General features: G+C 44.0%; 1 protein-coding gene and 2 non-coding genes across 5 annotated transcripts in view; 2 read left to right on the top strand and 1 right to left on the bottom strand.

Moving 5' to 3' along the window:
* Nucleotides 1-1,624: 1,624 nt before the first annotated feature.
* Nucleotides 1,625-1,697, top strand: TRNAK-UUU. The gene has a single exon. It is a non-coding gene; the product is annotated as a tRNA-Lys (tRNA).
* A 295-nt stretch (nt 1,698-1,992) lies between these two features.
* On the bottom strand, nt 1,993-2,065 carry TRNAK-UUU. The gene has a single exon. It is a non-coding gene; the product is annotated as a tRNA-Lys (tRNA).
* A 1,095-nt stretch (nt 2,066-3,160) lies between these two features.
* LOC113404954 (protein Mdm4-like) overlaps nt 3,161-18,968 on the top strand; it is a 28,941-nt gene continuing 13,133 nt past the window's right edge. For all 3 annotated transcript variants that reach the window (XM_026655176.2, XM_026655175.2, XM_026655177.1), the window contains exons 1-3: nt 3,161-3,296; nt 10,084-10,190; nt 14,640-14,714. In XM_026655176.2, the coding sequence (XP_026510961.1) occupies nt 10,116-10,190; nt 14,640-14,714 (150 nt within the window). In that variant the 5' untranslated portion in view covers nt 3,161-3,296; nt 10,084-10,115. The remainder of the gene's footprint in view (nt 3,297-10,083; nt 10,191-14,639; nt 14,715-18,968) is intronic.

Genomic DNA, 18,968 nt, shown 5'->3' with positions numbered 1-18,968 from the left:
ACTTGCTTGGTTTCTAAGTAAGCTTTGTGAGGCATTTGGTCAGCTTCTTTAGGAAGGAATTCGCAAGGTTAAGTACCTGATCAGGAAGCACTTGGGGAACAATGCATCTTGGAATGCTCCAATCCACATAAGAAGTCTTCCTGGAGACATACAAGATGCATAAGCTTTATAGAGGGTAAAATGGATTTATTTGGGTTTTGACCCCATTGGGAGTTGGGCATCTGAGTGCTAAAGACAAGCACACTTCTGTGAGCTGTTTTCAGGTAAACCTGCAGCTTTGGGGCAAGTAATTCAGACCCTGGGTCTTTGTTGGAGCAGACGGGAGTGTCTGGCTCAGCAAGACAGGGTACTGGAGTCCTGAGCTGGCAGGGAAAACAGGAATAGGGGTAGTCTTGGCACATCAGTTGGCAGCTCCCAAGGGGGTTTCTGTGATCCAACCCGTCACAATCAGTATAACCCCTATGATACTAAATGTCCATGACTCACTTGATTGGATTACAGGCAAAGGCACCTCATAATAGCCCTGTCTCCTAATCTGAGACGCTCCAAACCCAATGGCATTCAAACTGGCCAGCTCTCCCTGCATTTACTGATGCTTCATGATTTAATCACATGAAAAATAAACTCCCCTTGCTTAGCTGCTAGGCCCCATCCCTTCTTCTTAAATAGAACCTCTTGCTGGATTAGGAGGCAGACCTCCCATTTCATCCCAGGGAACCTCTCCCAGTCTGGGGTAAAGCTAGAGGAAACTTGGCTTGCCTCTTCCCATGTTGTGCTTGTGCTGTGCCTAGTTTAAAAATATTATTCACCATTGTTCAATATTGATTTATTCGTATGTAAAGATGTGACTTAAATGTTGTGAGTCAAAGGATTCATCAGCATCTCTTCAGCGCACTGAAGATGGAAATCCCTACATGTTATATTTTCATTGTTTTAAACATGGGAAGATTTTAGAGGGCCAGGGGCTATAAGAGCAATTTGCAAGGCTTTGTTACAAAGATATGTATCATCATCAGCGGTATATTGATGCCTTACAATTATATAGCACTTCTCATCCCCAAGGCTCCCAGGGTCAGGCACCAAGGACTGGGGTGGGTGGGGAGCAGTGCATCAGGAAATTAACAAAAGGGGACAGGTTATACAGATGACAAGAATGGCTGGCTATAAAAGTTAAAGCAGACAAAGACTTCTGATAGAGATTAAAAACCTCACGTTTCAGGGTTTAAACTGATCTTCATAAAGGATTAGGGAGATCTTTCCCTGGGATTATCCTACATCTGCCACTGCAAGGTTTCTTACCCCTTCTTCTAGGGTCAGTTGGTGCTGGCCACTGTTGAAGATGGAAAACTGAGCTAGACAGCCCCTGAACTGAGATGGTAATTCCTATGTGCCTAGTCCCACTTATTTTCAATGTGCATGAAAATGCAGAAGAGGCTAGAATTGCCATAATAATATTAATTAATTTTCATAGTCCCAGCACGGTGCAAATTTAGATCCCCATCATGCCATCAGTTCCAGACAGGGTGGAATGCCTGGAAGGGCTGGTGCAAGTCAGAACTAGAAAGCCAGAGCAGTGTTTGCAAAGCACCATGTATAGTGCAGGAAAAGTCTTTCTCTCAAGAGCGCCCGGATAGCTCAGTCGGTAGAGCATCAGACTTTTAATCTGAGGGTCCAGGGTTCAAGTCCCTGTTCGGGCGCAGAAGCTTTTGCATCACGGGGCCGTTCAATACAGTGGAAGCAGCGTTACAAACTAGAAACCCAACGGTTTTAAAAGCCCGATGTCTTTTTAAAGAGCAGGCACCTATGTCAAATCCGTGCACGAGCCCGGCGACCCCAGTGCGGAGAGCGTCGGCCAAAGTGGGAGTCTAACAGGGTCGTGGGCTTTGCAGCGGCTGTTGCAGGAGAAACAACACAGGCGAAGGCAGAGAGGAAAAAAGAGACTGAAAAATAAACGAAAGGGGATTAAAAAAAAAAAACCAAAAACGCAGGATTCGCCCGAACAGGGACTTGAACCCTGGACCCTCAGATTAAAAGTCTGATGCTCTGCCGACTGAGCTATCCGGGCTCCTTAGTGAAGTGAGCCACTGGAAGAGGTAAAAGAGCTAAGCTGGAGGCGGGGCTGAGCAGCAAAGTAGCCACTGGTAGTGACTGGTCATGCATTATGCAAAGCGAGGGAGAGCTGCGCTACGAGAACGGGGGTTGAGCATCAACTGTGCAGGGGATGAGGGGCAGAACTCCCCCTAACCAAGCTTGTGCGGGAAGCCGAGCCCTGTTCCAGGACCAGGAGGGTCCTCACTGCATCAAAGAAAATGTCTTTGCAACCCTCTAGAGCCCGGAGCCCCTTTGCTCGTGAGCTGGCTGCATGTTGACTGGTAGCATATAGTGATCTCTGTATGCCAAGTGCATGGTCAGGAAAGATTTGTCATATTCGTAACAGATTTTAAGGCGAGGGTTTTGTGCAGAGAGAACAAGCTTGGTGTCCACAGAGGGTGGTGGCACATTTGGGGGCATTACTTTGCATGGGGTGATTGTAGGGGGCACAGATCCCTGCACACGCTGGGGTGCATTGCATTGGACAGTGGCCGGGGGGGGGGGGCACAGATCCCTGCACACGCTGAGGGTGCATTGCATTGCACAGTGACTGTGGGGGACACAGATCTCTGCACACACTGCGGTGCATTGCATTGCATTGCCCAGTGGCGGGGGGGGGGGGGGCACAGATCCCTGCACACGCTGGGGTGCATTGCACAGTGACTGTGGGGGGCAGAGATCCCTGCACACGCTGGGGTGCATTGCATTGCACAGTGGCTGTGGTGAGCACTGCTCTCTGCGCACACTGATGGTGCATTGCATTGCACAGTGACTGTGAGGACACAGATATCTGCACATACTGCAGGGCCGGGTTCACTGCTTACGTTGGGCCCAGTTTTGGTTGTAACTTCCCTTCCTCCAGTTCGGTCTCTGCCCCAGTGCCCTTGCCCCCTCACGGTCCTCCAGCAGCGGGGCGGCGCTGGGACACTCCCGCTCTTCCCTTTGCATCTCTATGGTAAGCGCCTCGCTGGCCGAGCTTCCCCGACGCCTCCTTTCTAGGCGTGGCTTCCGGTGTTCTCTATGGTCGCAGTCCATCCAGCAGGACTCTCCCCACGCAGTCCCTGCGGAAGTGGCCGCGCCGCCATGTTGGCTGGGAGGGGAAGTGGAGGCCTGGCCCCCCACTAAGATGGAGGAGAGGAGCCAACTGGGGGCCTAGGGCCCCCTCAGGCCGAAGGGCGAGCTGGGGCCCATGGAGCAGCGCTAGGGTGAGCCCGGGGACCTGCCTGGAGGGGCGGGGAGGCCCTGAGGCCTGGCTCCTGCTCCCAGCCTGCTGGCTTGGGTGTCAGAGGGCATAGCCTGGGGCGGGGGGGCAGCAGGGGTCATGGCATAAGGGCAGCAGCGGGGTGGGGGATGTGGAGGCAGCAGGGCAGGGGGCAGCAGGCAGTGGGGAGAGGGGGGATATCCGCCTGGGGGACAGGCCCTGCTGGGGGGATAGGTGCATGCAGGGGATGCAGGTCGTGGCAAGGCCAGGGGAGTGGGAGGCGGTGTAGCGGCTGGATTACCTGTCTGGCTGTCGAGACACCTCGCAGAGGGCACTGGCGGGACCCGAGCCTCGCACAGCTGCTGTTGCTATTTCAAAGTTTAAGTTGTGGGCTTTCGCTTTGATGTATTTCTGCTCAACATTGTGTGTGGGTGGGTGTGTTGAGGTGTGTGTCTACACCCATTAATGTAAAAGAAAATCTCCCTTCTGGCTGGAATCATCCTTGTTCCGATAGTGAGCACATTCACGTTTGGGCTGCTGTGGTCTTGCGTTAGACAGCTGTGGATGGCACCGTGCTGCTGTTTGACGTTTGTTTTGCAGTGATGATAAACTCAGTGCGACTTTGTAAAAATAGAGCCCTGGCAAGGACAGATGCAGTTGTGCCATTCAGAAATTAATGTGTGTTTCTGAACATTTTAATACTTATATGGTTAGTTTCATTTTTCAGTGATCAGTTTTAGGGAGTGCTGACAGTTGTCTGACGATGTATGGTTTGCTGTTAGATGATGTTTGCTATACCTGGTCCATCAATAAAAGGAGCACTTGGCAAGTGTTTCTGTGTTTACTGTTTTCTGTTTTTTCCCCCTTTTTTTCCTTTAAACTGTCACATGTCTAACAGCTACCTAAAGCATGACTTGGTACCTTTGACAGCCTTTGGAGGAACTGCTGATAGGAGCATGTTACTGCCTGATTAGGAGGGAAAATTAAGGCGGGGGCGCGCGCAGATCTGTACGTCATCGGATGCGCCGTAATTTTGACGTTGGATGCTGGCACGCCTGCCCAGAAATGAATGCTGGCAAAAGCCCATCTGTAGTTTAGGAACTAGCCATTCTGCTAAGTGCAACTTAAAAACAAGGAAGCATTTTAGGAAAGGATTAGTAAGGATTTAAAAAAAGAGGGACTGAAAAGCATGCCGTTTCGTAACTGTCTTGTTATAAAGTGTGTGTGTCTGTTTTTAAAGTGTGCTTTTTTGCTTCCTGGAGTTTTGTCTATATCTTCCAAAATGATCAACAGAAACAGTTACTGCCAACTTGGTGCCGAGTTTTTGAAAAGATGTTATGTTCAGCTGGCTTATTTAAAAGCTACATTGAAATGAGCTGTATTGCAAATGTCTGGCTAATTGTGACTTGGGTTGATGAAGCAGCTTCTAAATACATCCGATTGAATTTAACGGAAGAAAAATGTGAAGTCCAGATCTTTTTCGGAAAGGGGGTGGAGGCAGATAGGTGAGGGAAGTAGGGAGTGTGATGTTAAATGAGGGTGAGATCTAGACAGAGTTGAGGTCCTTTTTGTATCTGTAAGAGTGGAGTGTTGTTACTATATTGTGTAGATTTTAGGCTAATTTTGTTTGTGCTAGCTAGCATTCATTAGTGTTCCACTGTTGTATTACTGGCTGTGCAGCCCCAAGGACACTGGGTGGCAGGTCAGGACCATTTATCTCTTGAGAAGCCTGTGGATTAGGATTTAAGACCTTTGGTCCCTGATACCCACCTTGTGTCTCTAATATGCTGCCTATAGTGAGTCAAGTTCACTTGTGTATAAATAAGCATTTAAACTGCCCCCTGGGGGTAGCAGTTGTAGAAATGCTAATGCAGAAATGGTTCCGCTGGCATTTTAGCCTCTCTAGTCTAGACCTGGTTGGAGCAGGGTTAGACAGTGACTGTCCTGCAATAGAGCTGCCACCGCTGAAGCTGCATGGGTGGAAGTTGAACTGGGGGAATTCTTAGCAAAAAATGTTGGTCTAGACAGCGTGAGTGAGCATATTTTGGAAGTGTGTGTATGTGGAGTTAGACTGGCAGACAGATATACAGCAGAGCCTGGTCATAGTGAAAGCTGGTATTAAAACACTGTTCTAGAAGTGGAACAAAGGTACCTATTTGCTTCAGTGTATTGTAGTATGTAAACTTCTGTTCTAATACGCCTGTACCTGCTTACAGTCAAGTTCTCCTGTGGAAGACATGACTTCAGTATAAGGGGATTCCCTTTACTGTGTCACTGCTGCTGGGACATATTGAAAAAGGAACTGAGGCTGAGAACCACATGTCTATTAAATGACTAGTAGAATGCATCTGGCACAGCATTGGTTACATCAGTTACAAAGCTATAACTGATAAGATATGTGACACGTAATCACTTTAATATGCACACCTGGTAAAGGAAGGATCTATTTTTAAAATCTAGATTTTCTACTCCTTATTTTAAATTTCTGTTTGGAAATCTCAGTGATGATTGAAACATTTTGTAAAAGAGATACTATACAAAACTGATATCCAAATGTGTTAGAGTTATACCATTATGGACACAATTTCTCTCCTTTTGCTATTATTTAAGAGCCATAGGGCAAGGAAGAAGTGATTTTGGGGACATGTTCCTTTGAGCATCTTTTGAAAGATACTAGAAAAATAACCCCAGAGCAAATAGAAATGTTAATGCCAGCCATAGAAAACCACCTCTATTTTGTAGCTGCAAAAACCCTCAGCTAAAACGTGACTTGTAAAAGTGAAAGAAATGGGGATAATCTTAGCATGTCTTGTTTTCCATCCCCAAAAATAGAGGCTGCATGATGTAGTGTTTAAAGCACAGGACTGTAAGTCAGAGAGACCACTAGTCTGTTCCTCCTTGCTCTGCCACTGACTAGCTATGTGACCTCTGTCAAGTCAAGTCAGTGGGTCAACATCAATTTAAAAAATCACTCTTCACTTAGATGAGTGTGTGTGGGGAAACTATCTACTGTTGTTGCAAGTATGGCAGTTATGTGGTCTAGTGCAGTGTTTCTCAACTTTTTGATACCAGGGACTGGCTTGCTGCCTTCCTGAACCGTGTCCAGGAGATCTCAGGGGCTGGCGTTGGTCCACAGACCGGTTGTTGAGAAATACTGTCTAGTGAACAGGGCACTGAGTAGGGAGTCAGGACACCTGGGTTCTACTCCCAGCTTGGCCACTTACCTGCCGTATGCTGACAGTGGGCAAGTCACTTCTCCTCTGTGTCTCTTTCCTCCCAACCTTGTCTCTTTGTCTATTTAGACTGAAAATAATTCAGAGCAGGGACTGTCTGTTTTTTTTTTTTTGTCTGTACAGCACCTGGCACAATGGGGTTCTGATCTCAGTTGGGGCTTTTAGAAGCTACTATAAATACAAATAATAACTTCAAAACCATGATCTTGCAACTACTTCCTGCGAGTGACCCCCTTGCCTATGCAAAAATTCCACTGACTTCCTATATATGTACTTTGTATATATGAAGTTGGGTGTCAACGGTTATTTTACAGATTGTTTGTTAATCAGGGTGTTCTAGGGACGATAGGGACAAGCAAAAATAAAACCTAGATGAGAAACTCATCACCAATTCCTATTAAGCTACAGTAATAAATATGATCAATTTCTTCAGCATATAGAAGCCTTTGATTTAGGACAGAGGAAAAAAGCAGCTCTTTGCTGATACTACTTGCATAAATTAAGTTCCTACAGGTCCCTGCTTGTCTTGTAGAAGGAGGTGTTACCAGAATAAAGTGGTGGCTGGGTTATACAATCAAAGATTATGGTACCATGTATTTTTTTTCCCTTTGATTGTCTGAATCCAAATCAGTTTACTAGGATTTCTGTTGTTCATCAAGTAGTGTAGAGACTCAAAGGACTTATAGAAAGTAATCACTCACAGCCCTGCCCTTTCAAAGGGAAAAAAAGCCCATTAGGATAGGATTACTGCAAACATGTTTGTCTACAGTAGGTTTTTAGATGTATCATTGGTGACAAATACTGTGTCGTTGGTGGTTGATTTAGGAAGATTTGCAGAGCCATTTGCCAGTGCTTCAGGGTTTTGGTTTTATTTATTTATATTTTTTTGAATAATCAACTTGAAAATAAATCTAGATTTCCCTCTTCCTCCCCCCCAAAAAACGGTTTTGCAATAAAAGAACGTTGCATCATTTTTTGCATATCTTAATTATTAATTATCAGAGGCGTAGCCGTGTTAGTCTATATCCACAAAAACGACAAGGAGTCCGGTGGCACCTTAAAGACTAACAGATTTATTTATGCCCAAATAAATCTGTTAGTCTTTAAAGTGCCACCGGACTCCTCGTTGTTTTAATTATTAATTGTTATCTATCTCAGATTAGCTTTGTTTGTTTTTTATTGGCAGTCCTTCACGTGTCTTGATAAACTCAAAATTCCTACTGTGTGGCAGATATATCATGACTTTAAAAAAGACTTCTGCAAACAAAGCCTGACCCCTTAAAGTATTTTTTTTTTAATGGCAGATCTGAATTTACCTTACAGTACTTTAAAAAAAATTAAATCAAATAAGTCTTAAATGCAGCGTCACTGCCTGTGTTACGGTAGGTAATATATTACAAAACTCTTGTGCAATAAAACCTGTCTTTTCACGGTTCCTGAAGGAATATCATAAATCTTTGTCAAAGCAAAGAATAAAAAGCACGCAACTCTATGAGAGTAGGACAGCAAAAATTAACTAATTTAAAGTCACATAGGTTATACAAAATGAAAGATCACTTTATATTGTTGCATAACTTTATATCAGTGCTGTATCACTTGAAGCCCTTGAGGATACATTGAGGCTGGGTAGAATAGAAAAGCTTACCCTCTCCCCTCCAAATGCCTGTAACCTGGTACCATTTTCTGCAGTCATCTCACAGAGATGTGTGTACCAGAGCAGCTAAAGCAGGGTTGTTAGTTTGTAATAGTACCTTGCAGCAAGAGTCCCATCTGCACTACTAAAATCTATTATTAGAGCCCTACTTTGTATCCGCATCTGATCCTCAATTTGCAAAAATGATCCCCTGATATCTGCAGAATTGCAGGGCTTTAGATATAAAATTTGAATCCGCATCCATCCGTGATCCGCAAAAATGGTCTGCTGCAGGGCACTATCTATTATGTTGGTAGGATGGAGTGACAACTGTTTGGTTTTGTGGACTGCACAGTTTTTAAATGGTGTTCCTGAGTCGTATTCATCAAAATTATTATGAATCATAGAATATCAGAGTTGGAAGGGACCTCAGGAGGTCATCTAGTCCAGCCCCCTGCAGGACCAATAATCCCCAGACAGATTTTTGCCCCAGATCCCTAAATGGCCCCCTCAAGGATTGAACTCACAACCCTGGGTTTAGGAGGCCAATGCTCAAACCACTGAGCTATGAGATGGCAAGCCATTAAATTTTGAGAGTTTAGTCGTATTTGGACTTGCAGATAGATGCCTTTCAGCCATGGTACTCAGAAGCTAGATATAAACACTTAAGCACTGCGACCCTCCTTCTTTCAGTGACCTCACATTGTCTACATCAGGGTTTAGGTCAGCTTAAATACACTTGCTCAGGGTTGTGGATTTTTGAGTTGGGTCAAGTTACCCTTTGGCCTGGTCTATGCCAAAAAGTTATGTGTCTCCACTGCAGAGTTAGGCCGTGTCTATATGTGCAGTCTTGTGAAGATGCTCTATGCCCGTTGACGTAAAAAACCCACCTCTGCAAGCAGCATAAGCTGTGTCAGCGGGAGAAGCGTTGAGTATGGACTGAGACTCAGGAGACCAGCTGTGTCAGTGACCTTGGACAATTGCTCCTTGCTTGTGTCTCCTTGTGTAAAGGCTAATAATCCTAACTATGACTAAACAGATGGGCTGTTAGAGTCTAACTTCATAGCACCATACATGTCTGAAGGCACCAAAAAGGGAACTGTTGCTTTGGTCAAACTCTTCCCATCCCAGGTTGCTTTAGCATCTGCATATAGAATTTGTTTAGAACCTTGTGTGTCCTTTGGTGTGAAGGGGATGAGGGCTCCAATTATATTTGGGGCTCTTTGTTATGTTGATCCCATCAATTTGAAGGGTGGGAGTTTAATCACTAGCATTTAGTTCTTCCACCCACTGTACCTCCCCTTGCTGACTCATGAAGCTGCTATTGTCTGTAAGGCTTTCCAGTGGGGTAAAACTGTGACTTAGCTGTTACTGTCCACTCTGACTCATTAAGAACTTGCCTCAACATGTCACAGAAGACTTTGTGTCTTTGAACAGGCAGGTCACAACAGAAAGAACTGTCTGGGATTTGCAGATGAGCGTGGGAATACTTTATCCTAGTATTCATCTCCCAGTGAGCAAGATTTTTCTAGAGCATAGTGAAAGTGGGTGGAGGTGGGTGGGAGTGTCACCAGTGCAAATCAGCCTGAGATGGTTAGTGAACAGAAATTGTAAATTTCATAAAAGCAAATTGAAGACATGCTTCTTGGGTGCTGAAGGATTTCTGCCCCAGCTGCTCTTACAAGGCTTCCTGACCAGGTAGCTGAGCAGCTAGGTTTAACTTACCTAGGAGAGAATTGGTTTTGGATTGCTCAGGTTATTGGCAAACTATAAAACAATTGCATGGGCTGATACAGTAATTTTAGATTTTAGGATGTACGTGCATGGAAGATTGATTTCCTAAAGCTTCTAAGAAACGGAAGTGGTTAAACTCAGGACCTGCTGGTTCTGACTTGCTACTAAACAAAACCTTGTTGTTGTTTCAGTTTATGCTGTAGACAGCTACTTCACTGCCAAAATGACATCTTCGACCTCTGAACAGTATCCAGCATCGGAGAATGCCTGCAGAATCGCACTTGGACAAGCTAACCAGGTAATCTCCCCTTCCCACTCTACCCCCCCAGACACACACTCTCTTGGCTTTCCTCTCTCCTTATTAAAAATAAGGCCAGTGAAGCCCTCCTAGAGCAGCTTTGACTTCATGGCACGTGGCCTTTTGTACAGGGTGGAATGAATAGTCCTCCATCAAGTGAGTGGTTTGTGAACATTAACTACCAGTGCCACTGGTATGGATGATAGATAGGTAATATTGGACTGACATTTAAAATAGTGGAGAAAAAAGTGAGGTGGGTTAAACTGGCCACACAGGACAGTGCATAATGTGTGTATTTCCAGGCTTCATACCTTATTTAGGCTATGCCTACATTAGCAAGCTTACAGCGGCACAACTGTACCGATGCAGCTACGCTGCTATAAGATCTCTTGTGTGGCCGCTCAATGTCCACGGGAGAGAGCTCTTCCAGCAACATAATTAATCCACCCTCAACGAGTGGCAGTAGCCATGTCGGCAGGAGAAGCTCTCCTGCTGACATAGCACTGTGTGCACTAGCGTTTATGCCAGCATAATGTCCCTAGCCTCTGTTTGCCAGAAGCTGGGAATGGGCGACAGGGGATGGATCACTTGATGATTCCCTGTTCTGTTCATTCCCTCTGGGGCACCTAGCACTGGCCACTGTCGGAAGACCGGATACTGGGCTAGATGGACCTTTGGTCTGACCCAGTAGGGCCGTTCTTATGTTCTTATAATTTACGTTGCTCAGGGGAGTGGGCTATTCATACCCCTGAGTGACATAAATTTTGCTGACATAAGTGGTAGTGTAGAGATAGCCTTACATGGGACCACACAGAGTTCCTTTTTAAAAAACTCTGGACTACATGGAACTGTTAAATTATGCAGTTCCTCAGAATATGAAAAGACACTCATCTGTGTGACCTAGTTTATAAAGCCAATAACATCTCTCTCTCTTGGAGCTACCTTGAACACTGAACACGTGCTGTTTCCCATACCAATCTATTCCCAGGGGATTGGTGGAATGAGTGCCAATATGTCATAGCCTGACTGCTTTAGGAAAGCTATCCAAAGCCAGCGTGGCAATTCTTTAGCGTAGAGTGTGGGAATCTGGAAAACTGGCACTGCGTCAACATGTTGGCTGCCAGTCAAAGAGAAAAATCTGCAGTGTGAGCTATGGCTAGAAAAATGCAGTCTACAAACTCCGATGAGTGGGTTCTCCAAGACAAGAATGGGGCTGTATCTTTGAAGACGGTTTCATTGGTAAGAGCATGTGTCTGGCTGGGGGCGGGGAGTGTAAATTAGCCTCTGAAGGGGCTCAAACTCCCCTATATACTTAATTTATAAAATCCATCTGAGTCCCATGCAGAATTGATTAACATGCTTCTTTATTCAGTGCATTCTACTGAAAATTTATAAATAAATAAGCAGACTTTGATGTTAGTACAGAAATATTGGCTGCTTACACCCATTATCTTGGGGAATATGGAATGAACTAACATTGTCGTCTCCAATTTGGCTTCATTGTGGTAGCTAAAGTGCTATTTTAAATATTCAAATTAATTTAGGCAATTTTTTTTAAACACAGAAAAGGGAGGGTGAGGAGGTAGTTATTTAAAATGAAGAAAAATCAACGACAGTGGTCCTTAGCTTGGAGAAGTAAAACTGTCTTGTACTTGCATTAATTGCGCTCATAAGAACATTGTATTAGTACTGGCACAAGCTTTTACTTTCATTGAGCTAAATTCGTTATGTCCTAACAAAATGGCTGGTGTTGAAAAGAATTGTGACATGAGTTTGGACATTCCTTGCTCTGTTTGATTTGATCTTAAAAGGTGGAAGGTTTTTTTTAAGAATGAATCTAGCAGTGATAATGATGTGGGAGTAGATAGCTCAGAGTAGTTTAAGGCGAAGATAAACGCATTCTTAGAATTTGAAAAGAGTGGGATGAATTCCTGCCTGAGTATTGTCTGGCAGCTGAGTTCTTGACCAATTAGTTGGTGACAAATAGTAACAAAACTCCTCAGGCAGGAGCTTGGTGATTCCAACTCTACCTTGAGGCTAGGGTGTAGTGGGCTTGGGAATTCTGAGTTGCCCTCCTCCCCCTCCTTTCAGGAAGTGAGGGCTTTTTGCAAGTGCATTTATATAGGGAGAGATCATAGAATATCAGGATTGGAGGGACCTCAGGAGCTCATCTAATCCAACCCCCTGCTCAAAGCAGGACCAATCCCCAGACAGATTTTTACCCCAGTTCCCTAAATGGCCCCCTCAAGGATTGAACTCCCAACCCTGGGTTTAGCAGGCCAATGCTCAAACCACTGAGCTAGCTAGACACAGCTGAGCCCACCTTTGCTGGAGAAAAGATATAATGGGCCATTTACAGCAGGAAAGAGGTTCAGAGGCGTGTTTCAATAGAACAAGCCTTTGATAAGTATTTGGAGAACAATAGAGTATTGTGTACAAAAACCCTTCCCACCACATCTTGCTGCTTGTATTCTAACCAGTGTATGATCTCTTACCCATGTGGAATAGAGCATGTGTGTGCAATGAGAGCTCATACCTACCCCACTACTTCAAGATGCCACTAGCCTAATGAAAGGACTGGACTGGATCATTGATTCTCTTAATCAATAAATCCTGTTTTCTTTCAAAAATAACATTAGTCTGACAGAATCGTTGCTTCCAGCTGATTTATTTGAGCAGAAATAATTAGGCCAAGCTAGAAAGAGCTGTTCCCTGCCACTGGTTTTCAGAACTTTTGTTTTTCCAGCCTTATGAAGCCATTTCAGAAGTGACAGGTGAAATTGGCCACAGTCTTCTAAAAGACTTCACTCGTAGTTGATGTAGCGTTATTATAGCCCTAATTGGGTTTTGTTAACGCTGAAATGAGAAGGGGACAGGGAGAAAGCTCTGACAGAGCAAAAATTGTGAAAGCTGCAGTTTACATGCTGAGGGCCAGGTTCTGAGTGCAAATACGTCGCCACTGTCTCCCCGAACACACACATGACTTTTTCTTTTGAGATGCAGCAATATGTAGTGTTTATCCAACATCAGGATTTGGTCCTAAAGTTAATCAATGTATGTTCAGAAAAATGCCACTGCTTTTGCATATAACCCTCCCAAAACACGCCACATTTTAAATCCATCCCCTCTGGCCTGCTGGTATTAAGTACTGAAGGATGCAAGAGGCGAATGGGAGAAAGGTTTAATGTAGCAATATTGGTTGTATTTATAAAACACCATAACATTCAGCTACTAATTTGAGCAATCAGGTTGGGGCACCTTGACGGTTTTGTGGAGAACGATACTGGTTTATGCCGTGGCATATCTCCCTAGGATGTTACTCTTTCAGGATGTATGTGGATGGACTCGAGTAGGGCAGTTGGGGACTGATAACTATTTAAAACTTGCCACTGCTTTTTTTTGTAACATTCATACTACAACTTTAGCTGTCTCATCTGCTATTGAGATTTGCTCAGGTGTGTAGTGTGGAAGTAACCAAAGGAAAACTACCATGAAGTTGCTTCATGTTCACACTTGTGTGAGTGTGTGCCCACAACAAGGGAGCCCCACTACCCGACCTATTAATACAAAATTCATAACTCTGGTGAGAGATTGGGTGGAAGTTTGGGGTCCACGGAGAGTGCAGGATCAGTCCTTTAATGCTACTTAAAATAAACTTTTATACGCTGCACCCTTTTCTTGTAATTTTTTGTCTCTATTCACAAGTTTTTAATAGCCAAACATCACCTATGGGCTGTGCAGAAGGGACCTATTCTATTCTTCCCATCCAGTGAGCCAGATTTAAACCTGGTCTAATTGAAGTTAATGGTGTCGCCATTGCATTATCCCTCACATGTCTAGCTAGTCAGCCTCTAGGATTCCCCTCACCTAGGGACTAATTCTCCAGTCCTCGCTCACATGACCAATCCCATGCAAGTTAATAGCACAGTGCAGATGACTAAGGTCTGCCTGATTGGGCCTCCTACTTTTCTGGCTGCGCTCATCTTGTATTAGGATCAATATGGTAGAGAAGTTGCATTGACTGACTTTTAATTCTGACTAGTGAAGCATACCGTTACAGATCCTGATCCTGCAATAAGCTCTGCTTGGGTAGGCCCATATTTATTTCAGCAGGGCTCTGAACAGACACAAGGGTCCATCTGCACGAAGCTCATTGCCCCAGACAGGATTGTCTTCTCTTCAAGCATACCTCAGATGCAGGTCATTAACTCTAGAAGAACATGAATGAGCCCTTGGGAGGGTACCTCAAAGACTAGTGATGTCCCCCTTGGCCAACAACTCACTGTAGAACCATTTGTCTGGACTTGCTATAATGATTGTATGACAGTCTTGCCATGAGGTGTGCCCCCAGCATTTATTAGTTACATAATTGATGCCCATGGACACAGTTCTTCTCAGTAGTTCACCACGTTATGTAGCCAATTCAAAACTATGTATTCTGCATTTTAGGTACAACCGAAACTGCCACTCCTGAAGATTCTGCAAGCAGCAGGTGCACAAGGTGAAACCTTCACATTGAAAGAGGTGAGCCCAGGACTCTACTTTGATGGTTAAACCAAGAAAGTAGCTGTAATAATGGTCAGTTAACGAACGATTAATGTGCCACCTTGTGAATTTTACATCCAGGACCTTGAAAATGGAAAATTATTTTATTATGAATTACTAAAATGCACTGGATTAGGAATTGGGAGAGCTGGGTTTTCTTAGTAGTTCTGCCACAGATTTGTGTAGTGGTCAGGATCTCCTCACTGAGTCCTCGTTCCTGCAAGCTGATTGGTGGGAGTGTAGCCTCACTGAAGTCAGTGGGGCTCCACTGGGACCCGTTCAGGTAAATCATCTTGCAGGATTGGGACCATAGGGCCTGGAAATCAGTGGGTGCAGAATTGGGTCCTTGAACTCCTGTGCCTTAGTGCCTCTATCTGTAAAATAGGGCTGCTATATACATGGGGATATGAAGACTTTTTTGAGCATAATGGCTCAGATCCTCAAAGGTATTTAGAATCCTAAGTCCTATTGAAATCAATGGGAGTTAGGTGCCTTAATATCTTTGTGGATCTGGGTCAGAGTGCTTTGAGATCCTCTGATGGAATCCCTATAAGAGTGCAAAATATGAATGAAAATTATTATATATATCTTGAGAATCCAGAAACAGCTTTAGGAGAGATGTAATGGATAGCTGCACTCTTGAGAGATCGTCAGAAACGCGTTGCAATTGTTTTACTATCATTCATTGCTTGAAAGTTCTTAAATTGTACTTCAGTTGATATTTTCTCTTAAGTTTCTTTTGAAACGTCTTGTCAGCTAAACCTAAGACACGCTGTGAATTCATTTAAGATTAAAATGCAAAATGTGTACAAGATTAAAAAAATGACACTGTCTGTGATTTACAGGGGTATCCTGTCAGCAAAGAATTAAATGTGGCGGTTTTTCATTATGAATGTGTCAGATATTCCCGCAGCGCTGTGTGACTTATTTTAAACTCTTATGCATTTAAACAACATATTTAGAGTCTAAATTTTTTTGCAAAAACAAGTTGAATGCTTTGAATGGGGCGGGGGTGTTTAATTTTAAATGCAGGCTGCTACAGTAGACCATAGTCATTCCTCTTGAGTGAATAGAAGTACTGTTAGCAACTTCTTTGGTTGCATTTATCTTTGTTCAGGTGAGCCCTCTTTTGCTTCTAATCAGGTGTCTAGTTTACCTAAATATCCTCTTTGTAGCCAGTTCTGTGGCCGTAGTCCTCAAGGGACATTTTCTATAGCAAAGGAATCATTTTCTCCCCGCACTTCTGTGTGGTTCTAATGCAAAGCCTCTTGCATCTATGATCTTTGCTCTGTACCTGTGCCAAGCAAGTGGTCTCCTCCCACTTAACTTCGGCCTTCCTTCATGTTGAGTCACCATATTTTCTTGCCCTCCCACTTTCGAGAGAGAAGACAGTTGAAGACACACTTTGGTGGTTACAGAGAAGTACCAATTGTGTAGCAGGGGTCTGCTGCATTGCCACTAGAGAACAATCTTCATTCTGAATAGCTGTTGTTACTATGTGGGATGTCAGCCGAGCCTTTGACCCAGCCAGCTGGGTTCTATTTGGCTGAGAAGGAGCCTGTGCATAGATTATAAATAACTTCAACCTTGTCCTGTTCTCTGTTGTAATCTGAGACAGCAAAGAGGTTTCTGGTTTGTTTGCTGACATTTTAAGTGGCTGGGATTAATGAAGGAGCGTCAGTGGGTAAAATCTTTCCATTTAATTCAATACTGAAGTTGGAGTTCTTGTAATTTGGCCAAGACTACACTTCCCTTTTTTGATGGATCACATGGAAACTAGTGCTTTGATTAAATGCCAGAGCCAAATCAACTGCACTTGAAGTTACCGGAATATCGGTTCTTATATATGCAAAAAACAGCATCTTATTTTGGGAAACTCTGGCACCATCTCGCTAAACATTTTGATGGTGCAGAGGGTGTGACAGTTTACCCCATAAGGCTTTATGGGGGGGTGCTTATAAATGTATGTGTGATATAACTGGAATAGGGTTTTGCGACATATGCCATGTAACATATCTATGTAAAGGTTATGATCTACTGGTTATGTTCATCCTAGTTGTATGCAGGCACCATTTGTGTGTTCAAAGTTATGTATACTTGCTTGATTTCTAAGTAAGCTTTGTGAGGCATTTAGTCAGCTTCTTTAGGAAGGAATTCGCAAGGTTAAGTACCTGAGCAGGAAGCATTTGGGGAACAATGCTCCAATCCACATAAGAAGTCTTCCTGGAGACATACAAGATACCATATGGACAATAGATTCATAGATTCTAGGACTGGAAGCGACCTCGAGAGGTCATCGAGTCCAGTCCCCTGCCCTCATGGCAGGACCAAATACTGTCTAGACCATCCCTGATAGACATTTATCTAACCTACTCTTAAATATCTCCAGAGATGGAGATTCCACAACCTCCCTAGGCAATTTATTCTAGTGTTTAACCACCCTGACAGGAACTTTTTCCTAATGTCCAACCTAAACCTCCCTTGCTGCAGTTTAAGCCCATTGCTTCCTGTTCTATCCTTAGAGGCTAAGGTGAACAAGTTTTCTCCCTCCTCCTTATGACACCCTTTTAGATATCTGAAAACTGCTATCATGTCCCTTCTCAGTCTTCTCTTTTCCAGACTAAACAAACCCAATTCTTTCAGCCTTCCTTCATAGGTCATGTTCTCAAGACCTTTAATCATCCTTGTTGCTCTTCTCTGGACCCTTTCCAATTTCTCCACATCTTTCTTGAAATGCAGTGCCCAGAACTGGACACAATACTCCAGCTGAGGCCTAACCAGCGCAGAGTAGAGCGGAAGAATGACTTCTCGTGTCTTGCTCACAACACACCTGTTAAGGCATCCCAGAATCATGTTTGCTTTTTTTGCAACAGCATCACACTGTTGACTCATATTTAGCTTGTGGTCCACTATAACCCCTAGATCCCTTTCTGCTGTACTCCTTCCTAGACAGTCTCTTCTCATTCTGTATGTGTGAAACTGATTTTTCCTTCCTAAGTGGAGCACTTTGCATTTGTCTTTGTTAAACTTCATCCTGTTTACCTCAGACCATTTCTCCAATTTGTCCAGATCATTTTGAATTATGACCCTGTCCTCCAAAGCAGTAGCAATCCCTCCCAGTTTGGTATCATCTGCAAACTTAATAAGCGTACTTTCTATGCCAATATCTAAGTCGTTAATGAAGATATTGAACAGAGCCGGTCCCAAAACAGACCCCTGCGGAACCCCACTCGTTATTCCTTTCCAGCAGAATTGGGAACCATTAACAACCACTCTCTGAGTATGGTTATCCAGACAGTTATGCACCCACCTTATAGTAGCCCCATCTAAATTGTATTTGGACAATGGCTTCTGCCTGTAAAGACAGAGTCATGCATGGACATGTGACTTGCCCAGGTGACTCCAGAACTCCATCTTGGAGCTGGATTTTGCATAGGAGTGAGGAGGGGGGTCTCCACCCACAAGAGAAAGTCTATTTAAACCCGTGGGAGACCCCTCCATTTGGTCTTCAGCTGGCTAAAGAGAGAGCCTCCCCACCCCCCAGAATACTTGGAAGAAACTGGAACAAAGGGGTGTGAGTGATTGCTGGACCCAGGCTAAAAGGAGATTAGCCTGTAAAAGGGAGCATTCTGGAACTGGTGAGGATCTTATCTGTATTCAGTGTTTGATTAGACATAGATCTGCGCATTTTATTTTATTTTGTTTGGTGACTTACTTTGTTCTGTCTGTTACTACTTGGAACCACTTAAATCCTACTTTCTGTATTTAATAAAATCACTTTTTACTTATTAATTAACTCAGAGTATGTATTAATACCTGGGGGAGCAAACAACTGTGCATATCTCTCTATCAGTGTTATAGAGGGCGAACAATTTATGAGTTTACTCTGCATAAGCTTTATACAGGGTAAAATGGATTCATTTGGGTTTAGATCCCATTGGGAGTTGGGCATCTGAGTGCTAAAGACAAGCACACTTCTGTGAGCTGCTTTCAGGTAAACCTGCAGCTTTGGGGCAAGTAATTCAGACCCTGGGTCTGTGTTGGAGCAGACGGGAGTGTCTGGCTCAGCAAGACAGGGTGCTGGAGTCCTGAGCTGACAGGGAAAACAGGAATAGAAGTAGTCTTGGCACATCAGTTGGCAGCTCCCAAGGGGGTTTCTGTGATCCAACCCATCACAGAGGGAAAATGGGGACTAGAATGTGATCTTTACTTGTATTTTGTAGATTGTATTTC

Source organism: Terrapene carolina, unplaced genomic scaffold, assembly GCF_002925995.2.
Source record: "Terrapene carolina triunguis isolate 2854851 unplaced genomic scaffold, T_m_triunguis-2.0 Scaffold198, whole genome shotgun sequence".
NCBI lineage: Eukaryota > Metazoa > Chordata > Testudines > Emydidae > Terrapene > Terrapene triunguis.
This window is presented reverse-complemented; position numbering and strand designations above follow the sequence as displayed.